The sequence below is a fragment of the Typopeltis vanoorti genome, chromosome 14, assembly GCF_054136105.1.
Source record: "Typopeltis vanoorti isolate ZY-2024b chromosome 14, IOZ_Tvanoo_1.0, whole genome shotgun sequence".
Taxonomy (NCBI): Eukaryota; Metazoa; Arthropoda; class Arachnida; order Uropygi; family Thelyphonidae; genus Typopeltis; species Typopeltis vanoorti.
The window spans coordinates 65237253-65255122 of record NC_143562.1 but is presented as its reverse complement, the minus strand read 5'-3'; the positions used below and the strand labels follow the sequence as shown (position 1 = coordinate 65255122).

Genomic DNA, 17870 nt, shown 5'->3' with positions numbered 1-17870 from the left:
GATTAAACTAAATTTATTATAGTCTGACCAAGTGAAAAATAAACTTTCAACATCTTTCTCTAAATCCAGAGTAATTTAATAAAAAGGTGGCACACCATTTGCCAGCTCCTATAGGAGGAGATGACCTTGCTAATGCTTCTGCCTTGGTATCTCCACTTAGGCCTGGCTCCCACTGAAGAGACCTCAATAAAGGTTGAAACTAGTCCGGGTAGTGGCCCTTCCCTTAATGCATAACATTATACATATCTGCAAGGAGATGTGTTTTGCATTATGGGAGAACTGAGATAGGAGTGTTGGTAGCTTGCTCCACCTTTGCAAGGAGTCGCCCGGTGTTGTACCACTTTACCCCAGTCCTGAAGATACTTTCAGGAGCAAACTTTGTTTGTACACACTTGGATAAAGGATTAAACTAAATTTATTATAGTCTGACCAAGTGAAAAATAAACTCGACTCATTTGGTTTGTATCCCAGTGCATGTATGAGTGTATTACTGATGATGACCTCGATATGAAGATCAAAATGTCAAGTGCTAGTTTATTTTAGTCTTAAGTAATTGCTCTAACACAGCAGTTTGTCTCCATAATTTCTACCCATTGATGGTATAGAAACGATGCAATTTTGCCAGAAAAGGCTAGGAATGAGGGTAAATCCAAGAAGAGAGATCTAGGCTTGATGCTTAGTTGAGCATTATTGAAACTAAGGGAAAAATATGATCTTTTTTTTTTGTGAGACAAAAAGACAAAACTTTGAATCATTAAAGGTGACCAGGTTTTGTTGTCTTATCAAAGGATGGAGCAGTAAAATTTTAGGACACTTATTGTAGATGACCTTGCAATTTTTGATCCTTTCAAGGTTTGTTGTGGGATGAGTGGAGAGTGCTGTCATCAGCAAAACTGTGGAACACCTGTATTAGTTTGAAATCTGAAGAACAAACCTCCTCCATCACAATAACAATAAACAACTCTAGAGAAAACTGGATAGTTTCTGAGAAGCCCATGATGCCAAACTCTGTCATATGGCTTGGACATATTAAATGCATGAATGCAGGTTTTTTTTAAAACCTTTCTATGGTACATGTCCAGTGGTAGGTAATGTAGGGAAGGAAATATAAATATACTAATGAAGGCAAGGAAATGTACTATATCTTCAAACTCAATCATAGACATGGATGTTTGTGATTTTCTGCAGGCAGATAAATGCAGATGAATTTCATCACCTGGTGTAAGGCCACTACCCTGATTATTAGGGACATTATTATTATTATGTGACACCTCCAGGGAGTCCAAAGACTCATCGAGGGAGAGTGTGCCAACAGCATTGAACGATTGATCTCATTCCAACTACTAACTGTGCTCAAACTTGCTTAACTTTTTGCGAGCCATTAGTAGCAGAGGCTCTACCAATCGACCAACCTTTGCTGACATAATGTGAACTTGAACTGTGTAAAAATAAAATTTAAAAATGAAAAAAAAAAATTCTTAACCTTACTAATGTACTATAGGTAACCTTTTGGTAACCATTTGTAACTTTTTAGTTACAAACCTATATAATGGACGTTGGATGGAGGGTGTCATGTTAAGGGGGGGGAATAAAAATATTTAAACAAGCATTCAGGAAATTTATAATAACTGTTTAAAACTGTAATAAATTTATTTATGACCATGACTAAAATATTTGATTATTTTCTTTTATTGTAGTACTAAAATGCCTCAGGTTGTCAAATGATGTCGTCACCTTAAAGGTGAAGAAAGGTAAGCTAAAATGTGGAATCAATTTTTATTTAAATATAATGAGCTTTTCCTTGACTGTGTGTATTGATTTACATTTCTTATGCATTCATCTCTTTCACTTTTCATAATAAAATTTATCCATGCTTCCTGCAGTTTGACAAAAATTAAGGTACAGCCTGTCTATAAATTTGAAATGGCAAATGAAAATTTGATTAAATTGCAATCTAATAAGGATATTGGGATACTAATGGGATATCTAATGGGATACTGTATCGGGGACAGCATGGTTTTGTGAAGGGTAGGTCATGCCTCAGTAACTTGCTCACGTATTATAACACAGTGACGGCTGAACTGGATAAGGGTAATGGGTTTACGGTGATTCTACTGGACCTTGCCAAGGCCTTTGACAGGATTCCACATGGAATTCTAATGAGTAAATTGCAGCATATGGGAATGGACATAGGGTTGGTGAGATGGATAGGAGGGTGGTTGACGGAGAGATATCAGAGAGTGGTTTACTCGGGAGTAGAGTCCACAAGACGGCCTGTGACTAGTGGTGTGCCACAAGGATCTGTTCTTGGACCACTGCTGTTTAATTTGTTCATAAATGATATAGGAAATGATCTGAGAGGAACAGTTCATTTGTTTGCGGATGATGCGAAGTTGGGTAGGGCAATAGTGAATGCAGATGACGTCAAAATTTTGCAGGATGATTTGGATAGATTGGAGGTCTGGGCTAAGGAGAATGGATGTGAGTTTAATGTGGCAAAATGTAAGGTTATGCATTTTGAGGTGAAAAGATTTGCGGCAGTTTACTGCATTGGTGGAACCCTGCTCCAGGAAATTGATGAGGCACGAGATTTAGGAGTGTTGGTAGATAAGGAATTGAAATTTAGGGGACACATTGCAAAAGTGACCAAAACAGCTCATCAAATCACTTGGTTGCTGAAGAATACGTTGACAAGCAGAGACAAGCAGGTTATTGTTCCTCTCTATCGAGCCTTGATAAGACCCCATCTAGACTACTGTGCTCAGATTTGGTCACCTAGGTTTCTTCTTGATAGGGAGGAGGTGGAGAGGATCCAGAGGCGAGTGACCAAGATGATAGCAGGTCTGTGGAATGAACCGTATGAGAACAGGTTGAGGATTTGTGGGTTGCAAAAATTGGTTGATAGGCGGAGGAGGGGAGATATGATTGAGACATTCAAATTACTGAAGGGTTTCTATAAAATTAATTCAGAAGATATTTTTGAGAACAGGGCTGGTTGTGGGAGGACTAGGGGACATCCATGGAAACTGGGCAAAAGTGTGGTTAGTAAAGGTGTTAGAGCTGGGTTCTTTACTTTTAGAGTAGTGAATGAGTGGAATGCGCTCCCTGAGTCTGTGGTGGATGCTGTGACAGTGAATGAGTTTAAGGCGAGGTATGATAGATACTGTATGAATGTCAAATAGTTGTGATGAATATGATTTGGGGCCTCCCTCGATGAGTCTAATGACTCCCTGGAGTTGCCCGTAATAATAGTAATAGTAATAATATTGTATGAAATTACATACATATTAAGAATATAAATAATTTATTCTGACATTTCATTAACCACCGAACTGGCCTTGATGTGTTTACACATTAATCATTATATGGATACGAAGCACCTATTAAAGTTAATAACATTTGGATACTATTGAAATAACTTGGATATGAATGTTATATTTTTTGATATATCTTATCCATATTGGCTGTTTGGATGGTCAACTGAACCTCACTGAAGAAAGCTTCAATCAATAAACTATTATTGTCACATAGTAAATGAAAAGAACAATATCTGTAATGACTGTTTTATTTTACTGATTGTATACATTTCTTTCCTGATGAAGCTAACTGCGTATAAATTTTTTATTCTCTAATTATTTTCTTATTTTAACGAGTAGGTCAAGTCACTGCTGTCCATTAAATGCCTACTAGCCCCCTCCCCCCCTTATTTTATTTTTATACAATGCTCATCAAAGCAGAATCGAGATGTAAGTATATCAGTAATCAATTATTTACACTATATTTATCAGTTAATCTTTGGAACACTAAGGAAAAAAAATTCTTTAATTAACCAAATCTTCATTAGAATGCTCATAGACATATGAACATTCTTATGAAATATTTATTACCTGCAATGGCAAGTAGTATACCTCTGGTGAAAATAAGAACATGATTGGTGTAAAGTGGATGACTAATGATATCAAAGTGACTGTGAGATCCAGGAAAAATCTGAAAGAATTTTTGTGTTATGTGGCCAGTAGGTGGAGAAATAATTATAGCAGAGTTGTTTAATGATCACTTTATTGGGATAGTTTATCCTGGAAATGTAGGTTCTATTATTAGAGGAATGGAGAGGAAGGGGTTTAGAAGTACAAATAAGGCAATGGAATTGGATGAATTTTGTCACTTGTTTTAAGATAATGTGATAAGAAATTATTATTATTATTACGGGCAACTCCAAGGAGTCCTTTGACTCATCAAGGGAGGCCCTGACATCATGTCAAGAACAACTATTCAACATTCACACAGTATCTATCATACCTCGCCTTGAACTCATTCACAGTCATGGCACCCAGAACAGACTCTGGCAGCTTATTCCACTCATTCACCACTCTCCAAGTAAAAAACCTAGCTCTAACACCCTTGCTAACCACACACTTTTGCCCAGCTTCCATGTATGGCCCCTAGTCCTCCCACCACCAGTCCTATTCTCAAAAATATCTTCTGAATTAATCTTATAGAAACCCTTCAGTAATTTGAATGTCTCAATCATATCACCCCTTTTCTGCCTATCAACCAATTTCTGCAACCCACAAATCTTCAACCTGTTCTCATAAGGTTCATTCCATGGACCTGCTATCATCTTGGTCACTCGTCTCTGGATCCTCTCCACCTCCTCCTCATCAAGAAGAAACCCTGGCACCCAAATCTGGGCACAGTAGTCTAGATGGAGTCTAATCAAGGCTCGATACAGAGGAACAATAACCTGTTTGTATCTGCTTGTTAAAGTATTTTTCAGCAACCAAGTGATTTGATGAGCTGATTTAGCCACTTTTGTGATGTGCCCCATAAACTTCAGCTCCCTGTCCACCAAAACTCCCAAATCTCTGGCCTCATCAATCTCCTGGAGTACGGTTCCACCATTGTGTGATATACTGCTGCTAATCTTTTCACCCCAAAATGCATAACCTTACACTTTGCCACATTAAATTGACATCCATTCTCCTTAGCCCAGTCCTCCAAACTATCCAAATTATCTTGCAAAATTTTGACATCCTGTGCACTCACTGTTGCTCTACCCAACTTTGCATCATCAGCAAACAAATGAACACTTCCGCTCAGATCCTTTCCTATATCGTTAATGAACAAATTGAAAAGTAGTGGTCCAAGAACAGAACCCTGCGGCATACCACTAGTCACAGGCCGCCTTTTGGATTTTTCTCCTGAATAAACCACTCTCTGATATCTCTCCATCAACCACCCTCTTATCCATCTCACCAACCCTATATCCATTCCCATATGCTGCAGTTTACTAATTACAATTCCATGTGGTATCCTGTCAAAGGCCTAAGCAAGGTCCAGTAGAATCGCTGTAAAACCATTACCCTTATCCAGTTCAGCCGTCACTGTGTTATAAAACATGAGCAAGTTATTGAGGCATGATCTACTCTTCACAAAACCATGTTGTCCCCCATACACTATCCCATTTTCATCTATCCAATCCTGTATTTTTCTCTTGACTATTTTCTCCAAGACCTTGACAACAATAATAGCAACAACAATAATAATATCTATCTCGAGAACACTTTGCAGTACCATATGATTCACTGAATTTGTAGGGTCTTGATAAGTCATCAGTTACATGGAACAAGAATTTATTTTAGCCTAAATTATCACCAACTAATTTTACCAGAAATTTGGAAAACTTTTATCAGATCATTAAACATCAAAGAAATGAACTTTGATAACAATTATGTCATGAACCATAACGAATAAATCACGTTAATGAGATACGCACATTGTCACGCACAATACCAATTTTTTGTATGAATTAGAACCATCAGTTATAACCTAGTCTGTAACTTTCATTTTAGCTTACTAGTTTGTATTCCCTGAGGATGCCAATAGAAAAAATTGGCGAAACATGTAGGAGGATAAAATAAAGCTACTTGACAAAGATTATATATAAAAAAAAGTGTAATAGTCTTATCACCAACTAGATTTGCTGTTGAAATAAGGAGATAGAATATGTGAATTGCGTTCAATTTTTGCAACACGATAAGTCTAGCCTAGCTAACCCTGACTTTTCTATAGACTATGATTTGTTGGAATGAAATGGCTTATCATCCCCCCCCCCACCCTCCTGGCACACTGTGTCTTTGGAATAGATATGCAGATTACATCTTTGCTGTTTGGTTTTTTTTCTCAATCGGCTTGTCATCTCCTCTTTAATTCATTTAGAAGTGATATCATTTGTTGGAAAGAATTGAGTTTGAGTTATTTTGAGAATGTAAGGACCATTTATAAGTGCATTATTATTATGTTAACATAATCTCCATAGAATTGAAAGATTCATTGTGGAAAAATGATCCAGCATCTCTTATGCAACAGTTTAAATTCATCAACAATACTTGTGTTTATGACACCCAATGGTCATGTGTTCCTGTTATCATAATTGTTATCGTATTATCATAATTATTTTTTATTCATTCCTCTGCATCCTTTCTAGGATTTCCTTTTGAATATCTGGTGATCAAAAAGAAGTAAAAAGACAAACTAGCCGAAGGGCATGCACTTTTTAGACATAATGACTTTCTTCATACATTTTGTTACTTTTAGCATCCAGTCACCTTTTGAAAGGCAAAAAGTATCATGTGCCTGCATATAAAAGTTACTTTTAGAATTCAGTAACAATTCTCTACAGTATATTATACTATGCAGGAAATTATATTTCTATTTTAATCCTCATCCAAAGTGTAAGCAGGCAAGTTTGCACTTGAAGTATCTTCACAACTAGTCTATTTGCATATAGAGACTGTTGACTTCACATCAATTTCTTAGTATCCCATAATGCAACGCACACTTCCTTTCAGGTGTACTTTGCATTATGAGATACTAAGGTGACTGATTTCAAGTCAACAACTACTGAAGATACTTCATATGAAATCTTTGTGTTGCATACATTTGGATAAATTAAAATTAAATTATAATTTTCGTCAAGCATAACATGCGTTACAAGTAAGTTAATAGAGAGTTATCGGAAGTTTTTATTTTATTTTATGTATTTACTTTTTTTTATATTTTTTATTTTATGTTTCTTTGATTCATTAATTACTGGCGCAGCCATTGCTCAATGAAAGATGAAACAATATTTTGACCATGTAGGACAAAAGGATTAACATCGCTGATATGAAATCATTACTATAATAACCCAGTCTAATTATCACGGAAGTCCTGTTAAAAGATAAAAAAAAAAAGTTGATGAGCAGGAATTTGAATTGGAATGATGTAGTAAAGCTTGCAATAAATTAAAGATACCAAGAAATTATATACTTGGTTTAACCCTTTATCCAAGTGTAAGCAAACAAAGTTTGCACCTGAAGTATTTAGTATATGAAGTATAGTCCATGACTGGGACAACTCATATATAGAAGCTAATGACTTCACATCACTTGCCTTAGTATCCCATAATGCAAAGCACACTTTGATAAAGGATTAAACCAATAACAATTATTATTCTGAGTCGAAACTAGAGATTTTCAGCATAATGATAGATTCCTCTCCAACTTAAAATGCCATACTCTAGTGTGCTTTGAAACCATGCAAGATATCATATTTTTATCATCATCATCATACGTATCAAGGATTTAGGCCTAGTATGGCCTGTTCCGGCCTTAGAAGTCATCGTTGAATCGTTTAAGAGGACGTCCTGGTTTTCTTTTTCCTAATGGCTTGTACTTTAAGGCTTGTTTTGGTAATCTTTCTGTTTTCATTCTTTGAACGTGTTCCATCCATCTATGTTTATATTTTTTAATTTTTTCAATTACTGGTTCTTGGTTTAATTCTTTCATAATTTCTTCGTTTCTTTTGTGATCAAATAGGGTATACTTTGCAGTTTTTCTCATAAACTTCATTTCTGCTGTTGTTAATCTTTGTTTGTCTTTTTGTTTTATTGTCCAGATTTCACTTCCATACATTAAGACCGGTAGGGCTAATGTATTATATACTTTTAGCCTGGTTTGTTTTTGAACTAGGTTTGGTTTAAATATAGAGTTAATTACTCCTGTTATTTTTAAATATTTTGCAATTTTTACGTTTATATCTTTTTCATTTTCATAATTGATCATACATCCTAGGTAGTTAAATGAATTCACCTGTTCTAAGATCTTGTTATCTAATACTATTTTAGTTCTTGCTGGATCTTGTCCTTTAAAGGCCATAGTTTTTGATTTTTCCGTTGATATTATCATACCATAATCTTTGGATATCTCATTTAGATTTAAAATAGCTTTCTGTAAGTTATCTTCAGAATTTGTAATTATTATTTGGTCGTCTGCAAAGAGGAGAGTGTTTAAGTTAACTGTAGGTGAAAGTTTAATTCCTTGATGTAAATGTTTACTCCATTTTATTATTATTTCATTTAAGTAGATATTAAAAAGAGTTGCTGAGAGGGGACATCCCTGTCGGACCCCCTGGTTTATCTCTCTTGTATATGATAGCTCATGATTTAATCTTATTTGTATTTGATTATTTTCATATATACTTGTGACAGCTTTTAGGATATTATTTGGTATTTGTCTTTCTTTTAATATGTTAAATAATATGTTTCTTTTAACTTTGTCAAATTGCTTTTTCAAAGTCAATAAATGCAATATGTGTTTCTAAATTATATTCTCTTCTTTTCTCTATTATTAATTTTAGGCAGAAGGCTGGGTCTATACATGATCGTCCTTTTCTAAATCCATTTTGTACCTCTAGAATAAAGTTTTCGGAATATTTCATTAGTTTGTTATTTAAGATTCTGCTGTATATTTTGTAACATGAATTTAGTATACTGATACCTCTATAGTTTTTAGGGTCATCTCTATTACCTTTCTTAAAGATAGGAATCACAATTGCTTTTTTCCATTCTATTGGGGGGATACCAGTTGAGTAAATTTTATTTAAAAATAATAAGAGTCTTCCTTTGAATCTTGTTCCTGCGTATTTATATAGTTCTGAACCTAGCTTATCTTCTCCAGGTGATTTTCCGTTTCTTGTTTCTTTTAGGCTGATTTCTAATTCTTCTTCAGTTATTTCCTTTTCACTTTCGTTAATTATTTGCCAGTTGTCTTTTTTAAAATATTTGTCTGTCCACAGTTCTGTGTAGTAATTTAGAAATTCTTCTAATTTCAATTCAGTGTTTAATTTTATGTTTTCTTTGGTATCTGCATTTAGGTGTTTCAAAATCTTATATACATTGGGTCTTATTTTATATAAATCATGTTCTAAATTAGAAACAAATTTATTCCATGATTCTCTGTCTTTTTCTGACTTCTCTTTTAGCTATGGCTCTTATTCTTTTATATTCTATTTCATCTTCTAATCTTTTACTGCTTAACCATTTGTGATAGGCTTCTTTTTTCTTTTTGATTATTTCTTTCATTGTATCATCCCAGATCTTCAGTTTTTTTTTTTTATTGAATTTTTTGGTCTTTCCTAAGCTTTCATTTGCTGCTGCATTTAGTATCGTTTTTATATTAAGCCATTCTATTTCTGTTTCTTCATTTTGTTTTATTTTATCTAGATACTGGTTAATTCTTTGTTCATATAGCCATTGTACATTTGTGTCATTCAATAATCTAGTTTTATAAACAAATGTTTCAATTTTTCTTTCTGTTCTTGTTACTTGTAGCCATTTAGGTGGTAATCTTAATTTTATTTTAACAAGGAAGTGGTCACTGCTTATTTCATATCCTCTGTGAACTCTAACATCTAGTGAAAATTTTGATGTCTTTTCATTTAATATGAAGTAATCTAATATTGATTTCCATCCTCTTGCTGCCCAAGTATATTTATGTATGTCTTTATGTTTATAGAAGGAATTCATTATTTTTAGGTTATTATAAACTACAAAGTCAATCAATTTTTTACCATTTCTGTTTAGAGTGTGTTCTCCATGTATTCCTATATTATTATTAATTTTCGTGTTTCCAATTCTTGCATTTAAGTCTCCTGCTAAAATTATGTAATCATTTTTATTTATTTTATTATATATGTTTTGTAGCTGATTATAAAAATCAATATTATCCTGTTCTCTTCCTTCTTCTAGGGCATATAAACCAATTATTGTTAAATAGCCTCTATCTATTTTTATTCTAGCTTCTATTATTCTTTCATTCCATAATTTATAATGTTTTAACTGTTTTGAAAGGGAGTTATGAATTGGGCTGAAGTTCTTTTATCAAAAGAACTTCAGCCCAAAGGCCAAGAACTACCAATATAGCCCGCCAGGGAGCACCATCAGGACTTTAGGAAAACGCTAGCGTCCTAGCCTCAGTCTCATTTGTCGTATTAGTACTTGTGTGCACGTGTCTTTTTAGTAAGTTCCCAAGAAGATGGCAACGTGACGTTCGCCGAAATATCGGAAAGTGTATATTAAAGTTTATTTAATCTATATTTCCAGTATACGCTGTCAATTCCTTAAATATTAGTTGCTATTCCTCTTACATTCCAGTTTGCTATGTGTATTATATTTTGTCATTTCCATTTTCGTTTTCCCTTTTCCATTCCAGGGTCGTTTCCCATAGATTCAATCCGATTATCTTTTTCTGTCAGCTTACAAGTATGGTTATGTTCTCCATGTCAGGGGACTAGCCTGACGATGGAATAGTTCAGTGGTAAGGCTGCTACCTTAAGGCTTCTGAACTCGCCTTCTTCCAAATTTAAACCCATAGGAGGAATAGGGTATATTGAAGGGGAAAGGGTAGATTATAGAAGAAATATAGTAAGTTTTATAGAGAGGTCATAGTTGTAAGGCCAGAAATGAAAAGACCCCATGGCCCTCGAGTACTCTAATAGCACAAGGGTCATAAAGTAAGAAGAGTTGGCTGATAAGGCTTTATAGGAAAGATTAAAGTAAGTGGGTCTTCCTCAAAGTAGAAGAAGGAGAGGATAGATCCAGCTAGGGGTCCTTGGGAGTGCAGCTTCCCTTACAATCAAGATGATTGCCTCTTATGGCCCTGTTGGTCCACGAGTCCTTATTCAGTATATTCGGACCACCCCACCATATATATATATATATATATATATATATATACACACACGCACGCGCATGTACACACACACACATGGTGGGCTCCCCTATCCGCCACCCAGGGGACGTGCTCTCTAGGGGTTACAGGGTCCCCTGAGAAATCATATTTTTAACATATTTAAATTTAAGAATTTATTTATATATCAAAATCTGTTTAATATAATTCTTGCTTTATTTCTGACATTGATGATGTGCAGTTTCCAACTTTAATTACGATCAATTTTTAATCTCAAGCAAGTTATTACATTAACTGTTTCAATTTTGATACAGTTACAATTTGAATTTGTTCTCAATTATATTCATGTAAGAATAATTGATTTAAGAAGTTAATTTTACTTTTTGTATTTTGCAACTTAAAAGTACATATTTTAGTTTTTGAGGCATTCCAGTCAAATAAACTTATACTGAAAGAATTTGTTTTCTTTTAAAAGATCAGCATTCACTATGGTTTGCATTTGTGTGGCTGTGTTCAAAGAGACAATTAGGAACATATTATTCGCAGAAGCTTTTATTTTATTGTTTAGTTCAAGATTGCAGAAGTCATCAATATAAATATTAAACAAAAATGATTGTAAGACAGATCCCTGTGGTACACTACAATCTAGCATTTTGCAACTGATATAACTGTTGTTTATTTTCACAATTTGAGATCTTAAAATCTGAGAAGTTAAAAATGTTCATTGAAATTGTTTAACAGTGCTAGTGTTAATGGCATCATATCCTGAAGTTTTGGTTGTTTTTAAGCTAACTATACACTTCTAATTTTTTTATATAGATCTAAAAATACTGCTAATTTTAGTTTATGCTCATCTAGGGAGGTAGAAAAAAGTGTTTGTAAAGCTCAGCAAAACATGTTCTGTGCTAAACTTTTGCCTGAATCCAATTTAATTTTTTGAAAAGAAGTTATTTTTGGACAAAAATATCTTCTCATATTTATTCATGAGTCTAATTTTTACCAATTTCTCTCATATTTTCGAAAAGACTGGTAAAAAAAAATGGTCTATTATTTTTCCAAGTCATTTTTGTTCCAATTTTATAAATTGGCACTATTACTATGGCCTTCTTAAACTCTGAGAAGTTAAAAATGTTCATTAAGGGTTCCATAAAACTTGAAATTGTTTCACAGTGCTAGTGTTAATGGCATAATCTCCTGAAGTTTTGGTTGCTTTTAAGCTAGCTATATACTTTTGATTTTATTTTCACAAGTGAGGAAAACATGCATAGTTATCAATTCTTTTGGGATTTTAAATTCCAAAGGGTGGGTTTAACGTCTCTTACAATATTTCCCCTGGCTGTGGCAAAGTGATTATTGAATTTTTCAGCTAATACTCTGTCTCCGTTTACTCCATTCTCATTGATATCTTTTAAGTTGTAGGAACAGTCCTTTCATGCATATCTGTTAATGCATTTCATGAACACCTGAACATTGTAGTCCTTGAGAAAATCTGCACGAGGAAGGCTGTTGCAAAGAAGAGATATATTCAAAATTTTTAAGTGCCTCCATAGTGCAATTGGAGTACATTGCACCTTCTTTGGCACTACAGCCTTATGTAGCCTTGGCCTCCCATTTTTGGGTTTCATAACTCACGAGGTGGGGTCGTTACCCCATGCTCAAGCATGTGTAATTGTCTGTGAAGCATTGTGTTCTTAAGACTGGTTTGCCTGCTTTGCGGGAGGAAAAACTATAGATAAACTGGGGAGCAAAACCCTGCAGTCCACACCTAAGACCAGCTGGCTAACTTGGCTATGTCTGAGAAAGATCCTTAGCTCTTCGTGCCAGCGACGAGAATCGAATGCAGGACACTCCTTTCCCAGTCAATAACTGTGTGGACATATTGCGCCTTCAATTGGAAAAGAACTGAGTTTGATTCTTGTCATGATGAGAGGAATCTTTAAATGGGATTTTTTAATTGAAGGTGAGATAGCTGATCTCATACGGAGGTAACAGGGTTTTTCATCCTGCATACATGCAAATCGGCCAGGAGAGCGTTCACAATGTATAGACAATATATACTAGTGATGGTGGGCTATAGATGGCATTGTCTGTTGATGTTAGTAGTGTCGTGTGGTGTTGGAGGATTAAGTAAGGAAGATGGTTAGTTGTGGGCTCATAGTACCGTTCCACAATGAGTCCTTGGAAGTGGTACATAATAATAATATTTTTGCCAGTTAATTTATTCACTATTCGCAAATTTCCATTATTCTCTAGAATTACCTTGCCATTTTCGGAATTCACTTGTGTAGTATTCTTTTTCACTTTCTTTTCATTTATAGTGTATTAAATTTCTATAGTATTTGAAATTGGATTCATGATATTGATTGTGTAGATATTTTTATGAACTTTTTTTTATACACTTTATCTCAGAATTCTATATGTGTCTGATCTCCTGTGTAATCCGGAGCTCTTAGTTCTTTCATTTCATCTATTTTTATAATCTTCTTTTTAATATTTGTTCACGCTTTTCTATATGTGCAAGTTGTATCATTTAGTGAAAATTTATTTGATTTATTTTAATTTTCATAAAGAGTGTGAGGGTTGTATGCACAATTAGCATGTCTTGACTAGGCTTAAGATGTGTTGTGCTGCATAATGATGTGTATATCATATATAGACGTTTTCTATATTCTTTTGAAGCAGGTTTCTTTGTTCTCGGTTTAGCAGACTGGATTTATTGCCATCCATGTCACTGTCACATGCTGTGTACTATTGATGGAATTGAACTGCAAGAAGTTTATAAGGGAAGAGACTTGGGGATGATTGTGGACAGAGAATTGAATAAAGGGCATATTGCAAAGGTGGCCAAAACAGCACATCAGATGGTTGTTGAAGAACACACTGACAAGTAGGAATAGGGAAGTTATTGTTCCACTTTATAGGGCCACATCTGGACTATTGCACATAGATCTAGTCACCTGGATTCCTTGGTGATTGAAGAAGTGGTGGAGAGGATCCAGAGGCAAGGGACAAAGATTGTAGCAGGTCTTTGGAATGCTTTCTATGAGAATAGATCGAAGGTTTGTGGACTGAAAAACTAGCTGATAGGTGTAAGAGAGGAGAGATGATAGAAGCTTTATAAGTATAAAAGGGGTTTTATAGGATTGATACTGATGACCTTTTTTGGTATATTGTAGGAGGGGCAAGAACAAGGGGCCAACCCTGGAAATTGTGTAAAAGTGTAGTTAACAAGGGTGTTAGGACTAGATTTTTTTTGTTTGGAGGGTAGTGAATGTGTGGAATACATTGCCAGAGGTGGTTGTGAGTACTCTGTCTGTGACTAAGTTTAAGCAGAGATATGATTAATATTATGAAAAATGGCTAGTTTGTCAATCTAGTCTCTCTCATGAATGAATCTTCTGAATCCAGGGAGACACCTATTGTAATAATAATATTTGTGTCAGTGTGCTTGGGATGATTTTTCTTTATTTTAAATATTAAAATTTCACTGTTTGCTGACAATTCTATTCATAAGTTAATTATAACATCTGCTTATTTTTGCTAAACAGAGCTTCACGTACTCTGTAATGTAATTATATAATAAAGATTTGAGATGTTTGCTTATTTTTATTTCGAGGAACCTTTTTGTTAGTTTATTTTTTGTAATGTCATTTGCAAGTAGTATGTATTTAAAAATAACCTGATGGAAGGACCAGAACACATTGTGAGTGCGATTTCTGTGAATGTTTTTTAAGGAGTGATATGGTAGGTACCAAAGAAATGCACCTTTCAGGACCTTCCCTAGATGATTTTCAGTCTTCCTGGAGGGGCCTATATATAATATAATATATATATCAATAAATTATTATTATTATTATCGTCATCAGACTTCCATGGAGTCAAGTAACTAATTGCAGGAGGTCCCACTATTACACTCACAGTTCATCATACCATGCCTTAAATATATTCGCCATCTCCACATTCACAACACTAAGGCAATGCATTCCAATCACCCACTACTCTCCATGCAAAAATCTGTTCCTCACCTCCTTGTTCACACTCTCCTTATACAGTCAATCATCTCTGGACCTTTTCCAATATCTACTCATCCTTTTGAAAATCAGCTGACCAAATCTGTGCACAATAATCCACATGTGGCTTAATACACCTAGAAACAAACAGAACAAGTTTGTTTTCCTCCTCCTTCATTCCTGCAATTGCTGCACTGTGGAACAGTCTCTTACCTGATATGTTTCCTAAGGAATACAATTTACAGTCATTTAAATCAAATGTAAACAAGTTCCTCCTTTCCCAACCCACTACACTACTCATACACAGTACTAATGCATTATAGGTTGACCAACCAACTTCTTGTGTATGGACACAACATAAAAATCAAAGCCTTATATAATGGAACCATAATATAGTGGATCCTTACTTCTACACATCAGTGTCATCCCCATCATTGCTGTAATCCATAAATAATAAATTATGTGATAACCGATCAACAAAAGTATAAAGATTGCCATAATCCATTGTGCTGTTTTCATGATTCTAGCAGTGTGTCTCCCCTAGAATTGACCTGAAATTTTAAGTCCTTATCCACAGTCACCCAAAGATTCCTCATCTCCACCACTTTCACTAAGATATTTCCACCAATTGTATACTCTGCTTTCCCATTTTTGCTTCCCAAATTTTAAAGCTTTACGCTTTGCAACACTAAACTGGTAATCCCCATCACTTGCCCATTTAGCCAGCACATTCAAGTCCTCTTGCAAAACCATGATATCAGCTTCATTCCTCAATCTCCCCAACTTTTCATTATCTGCAAACAACTGAATAACACCATTCAGACCCCCTCCCAGTGTCATTAGCATACAAGTTTAATAGCATTGATCCCAAAAACAGATCCTTAGTGTACATCAATAGTAACTTTCCTCTTCTGGGATATCGTTCCTCTATACACAACTTGCTGATACCTATCAGACAGCCAATCTGTTATCCAATGTACTAATCTACTATCCAACCCATGCTTTCCAGTTTAATCACCAACTTATCATGTGGCAATCTATCAAAGGTTTGCAAAATCTAAATATGTTACTGTGTATGCATCACCTTGGTATGAAACACAATTCAACTCAATTCTCAATCATGGTTCTCACTAACTTCTCTGATACTTTAACCACAACTCCAGACACATAGATTAGTATGCAATTTGAAGCTTTAGTCTTATCATCTCCCTTATAAAGCAGAATGACTTTACCCTCTTTCCACTCCTTTGGAACTCAATCCAGTGCAAGACTCATGTTAAAAAGGTATGTCAGCAGTGTTAACTCTCTGGAACATTCCTTGAAAATACATGGTGATATATTTAAGCCCTTTTGCCTTATTAACCTCAAGTTTACTTAGTTCCTCATATATCTCCTGTTCACTCACCACGAGTACCTTCTCCCCCTCCTTCCTTCCCACTGTATTCATCTGCATGATATTACATTCGCAAGAATGTGATATCATGCTGATGGTATGCTTTCATAAATACGTTTATGAAATTAAATACCTTTTATTAAACATCTCAACTATATTCTCTGCAGTTATCATTCTATCATTTTCGCCAACCAGTACCATCATAATCATTCTTTTTTCTACTGGCTACATATCGAAAAACCTTCTTGAGATTCTTTTTAACCTTGTGAACTAATCATTGCTCATACTGCCCTTTTGCCATCCTCACTAAGCAAGTCACCTTCCATGCCTGCTCTTTTTCCATAATACATTATTCTTCCAGATTTCTTGCCTTACCTATTCATTCATCCATTTCACACCTGCTCTATTTAGCCTCTTAACCTTTGGTATACACTCTGATATTGCCTCCACTAGATAGATCTTGAGTAGAGTCCAAACAGTATTGATGTCCTCTCCATCCAGTTCCTCATTCCATATTATTGCTGCAAGCTGTCTCCTAAGCTTCTCATAATCACCAGCCTTATCGTTCCACATGTATCCCTTTCTAACAGAAGTCTTCATATGGTTAGCCACCCTCCAAGTGATAGCATCATGGTCATTCTGTCCAACTACTGGAAGATTTGACACCCATATATCATCTAATGAGATGATTGTATCTAAGACCTTGATCTCCTTTTATCATCTGTTACATGCCGCATAAAGTAGCATAAAGCCTCTCAAAAATTCCCAAAATTCATTCTCTTTGCTCCCGATTGCCATCTCATCATTCTAGTCTGTTACCATAATTGAAATCACTCATAATGATCATTCTTTTCTTATTACCAGGCTAATTTGCCTATATGTTTCCTTTTCACTGCCCTCCACATTTCCAGGACTATAGCAACACCCAACTAAATATTTCATCCTGTCCACCTCTGTCTCGCACCATACTGCCTCAAAACCACTCCCACTGTTTGCCCTTTGTATGCACTTTAAATGAGCATACTCCTCTGCTATCATTAACAGCAATCCTTGCCCCCCCCCTTTTTTTTTTCCCAGCCTGTATATAATCCTCCACCTCTGTTCCTCTGAATATCATCCTCATTTTCACTTAGTGGGCAGCATACTGACTACCTTTCCTATCACACTGTTATTCTTGACTCTCTCAATAATCTCCTTATATCTAGTCTGACAGTCTTCTTATTCATGTTCAAATCATTTGTCTCTACTACTATTACCACCAACACTTGCTCTCTTATTCCTCATATGCACAATGCACCGTCTCATTCACCATATCTCTAATAATTGAATCTCTATATAGAGCTATTCTCGAATCATTTTGTTACCACTTTCAGATGACCATTTTTCCTTTCATTTTTCATTCTTCCATGCATATCTGCAATTCTCTTCATTTCAATATAAATACTTGGCATGAAGAGT

The 17870-nt window shown here is 35.1% G+C and overlaps 1 protein-coding gene across 6 annotated transcripts in view; it reads left to right on the top strand.

Annotated features, from left to right (window-relative positions):
• Positions 1-17870, top strand: part of LOC150099548 (uncharacterized) — a 569663-nt gene that overhangs the window by 277240 nt on the left and 274553 nt on the right. For all 6 annotated transcript variants that reach the window (XM_090403425.1, XM_090403424.1, XM_090403426.1 and 3 more), the window contains one exon: positions 1698-1751. In XM_090403425.1, coding sequence (XP_090259551.1) covers positions 1698-1751 — 54 coding nt within the window. The remainder of the gene's footprint in view (positions 1-1697; positions 1752-17870) is intronic.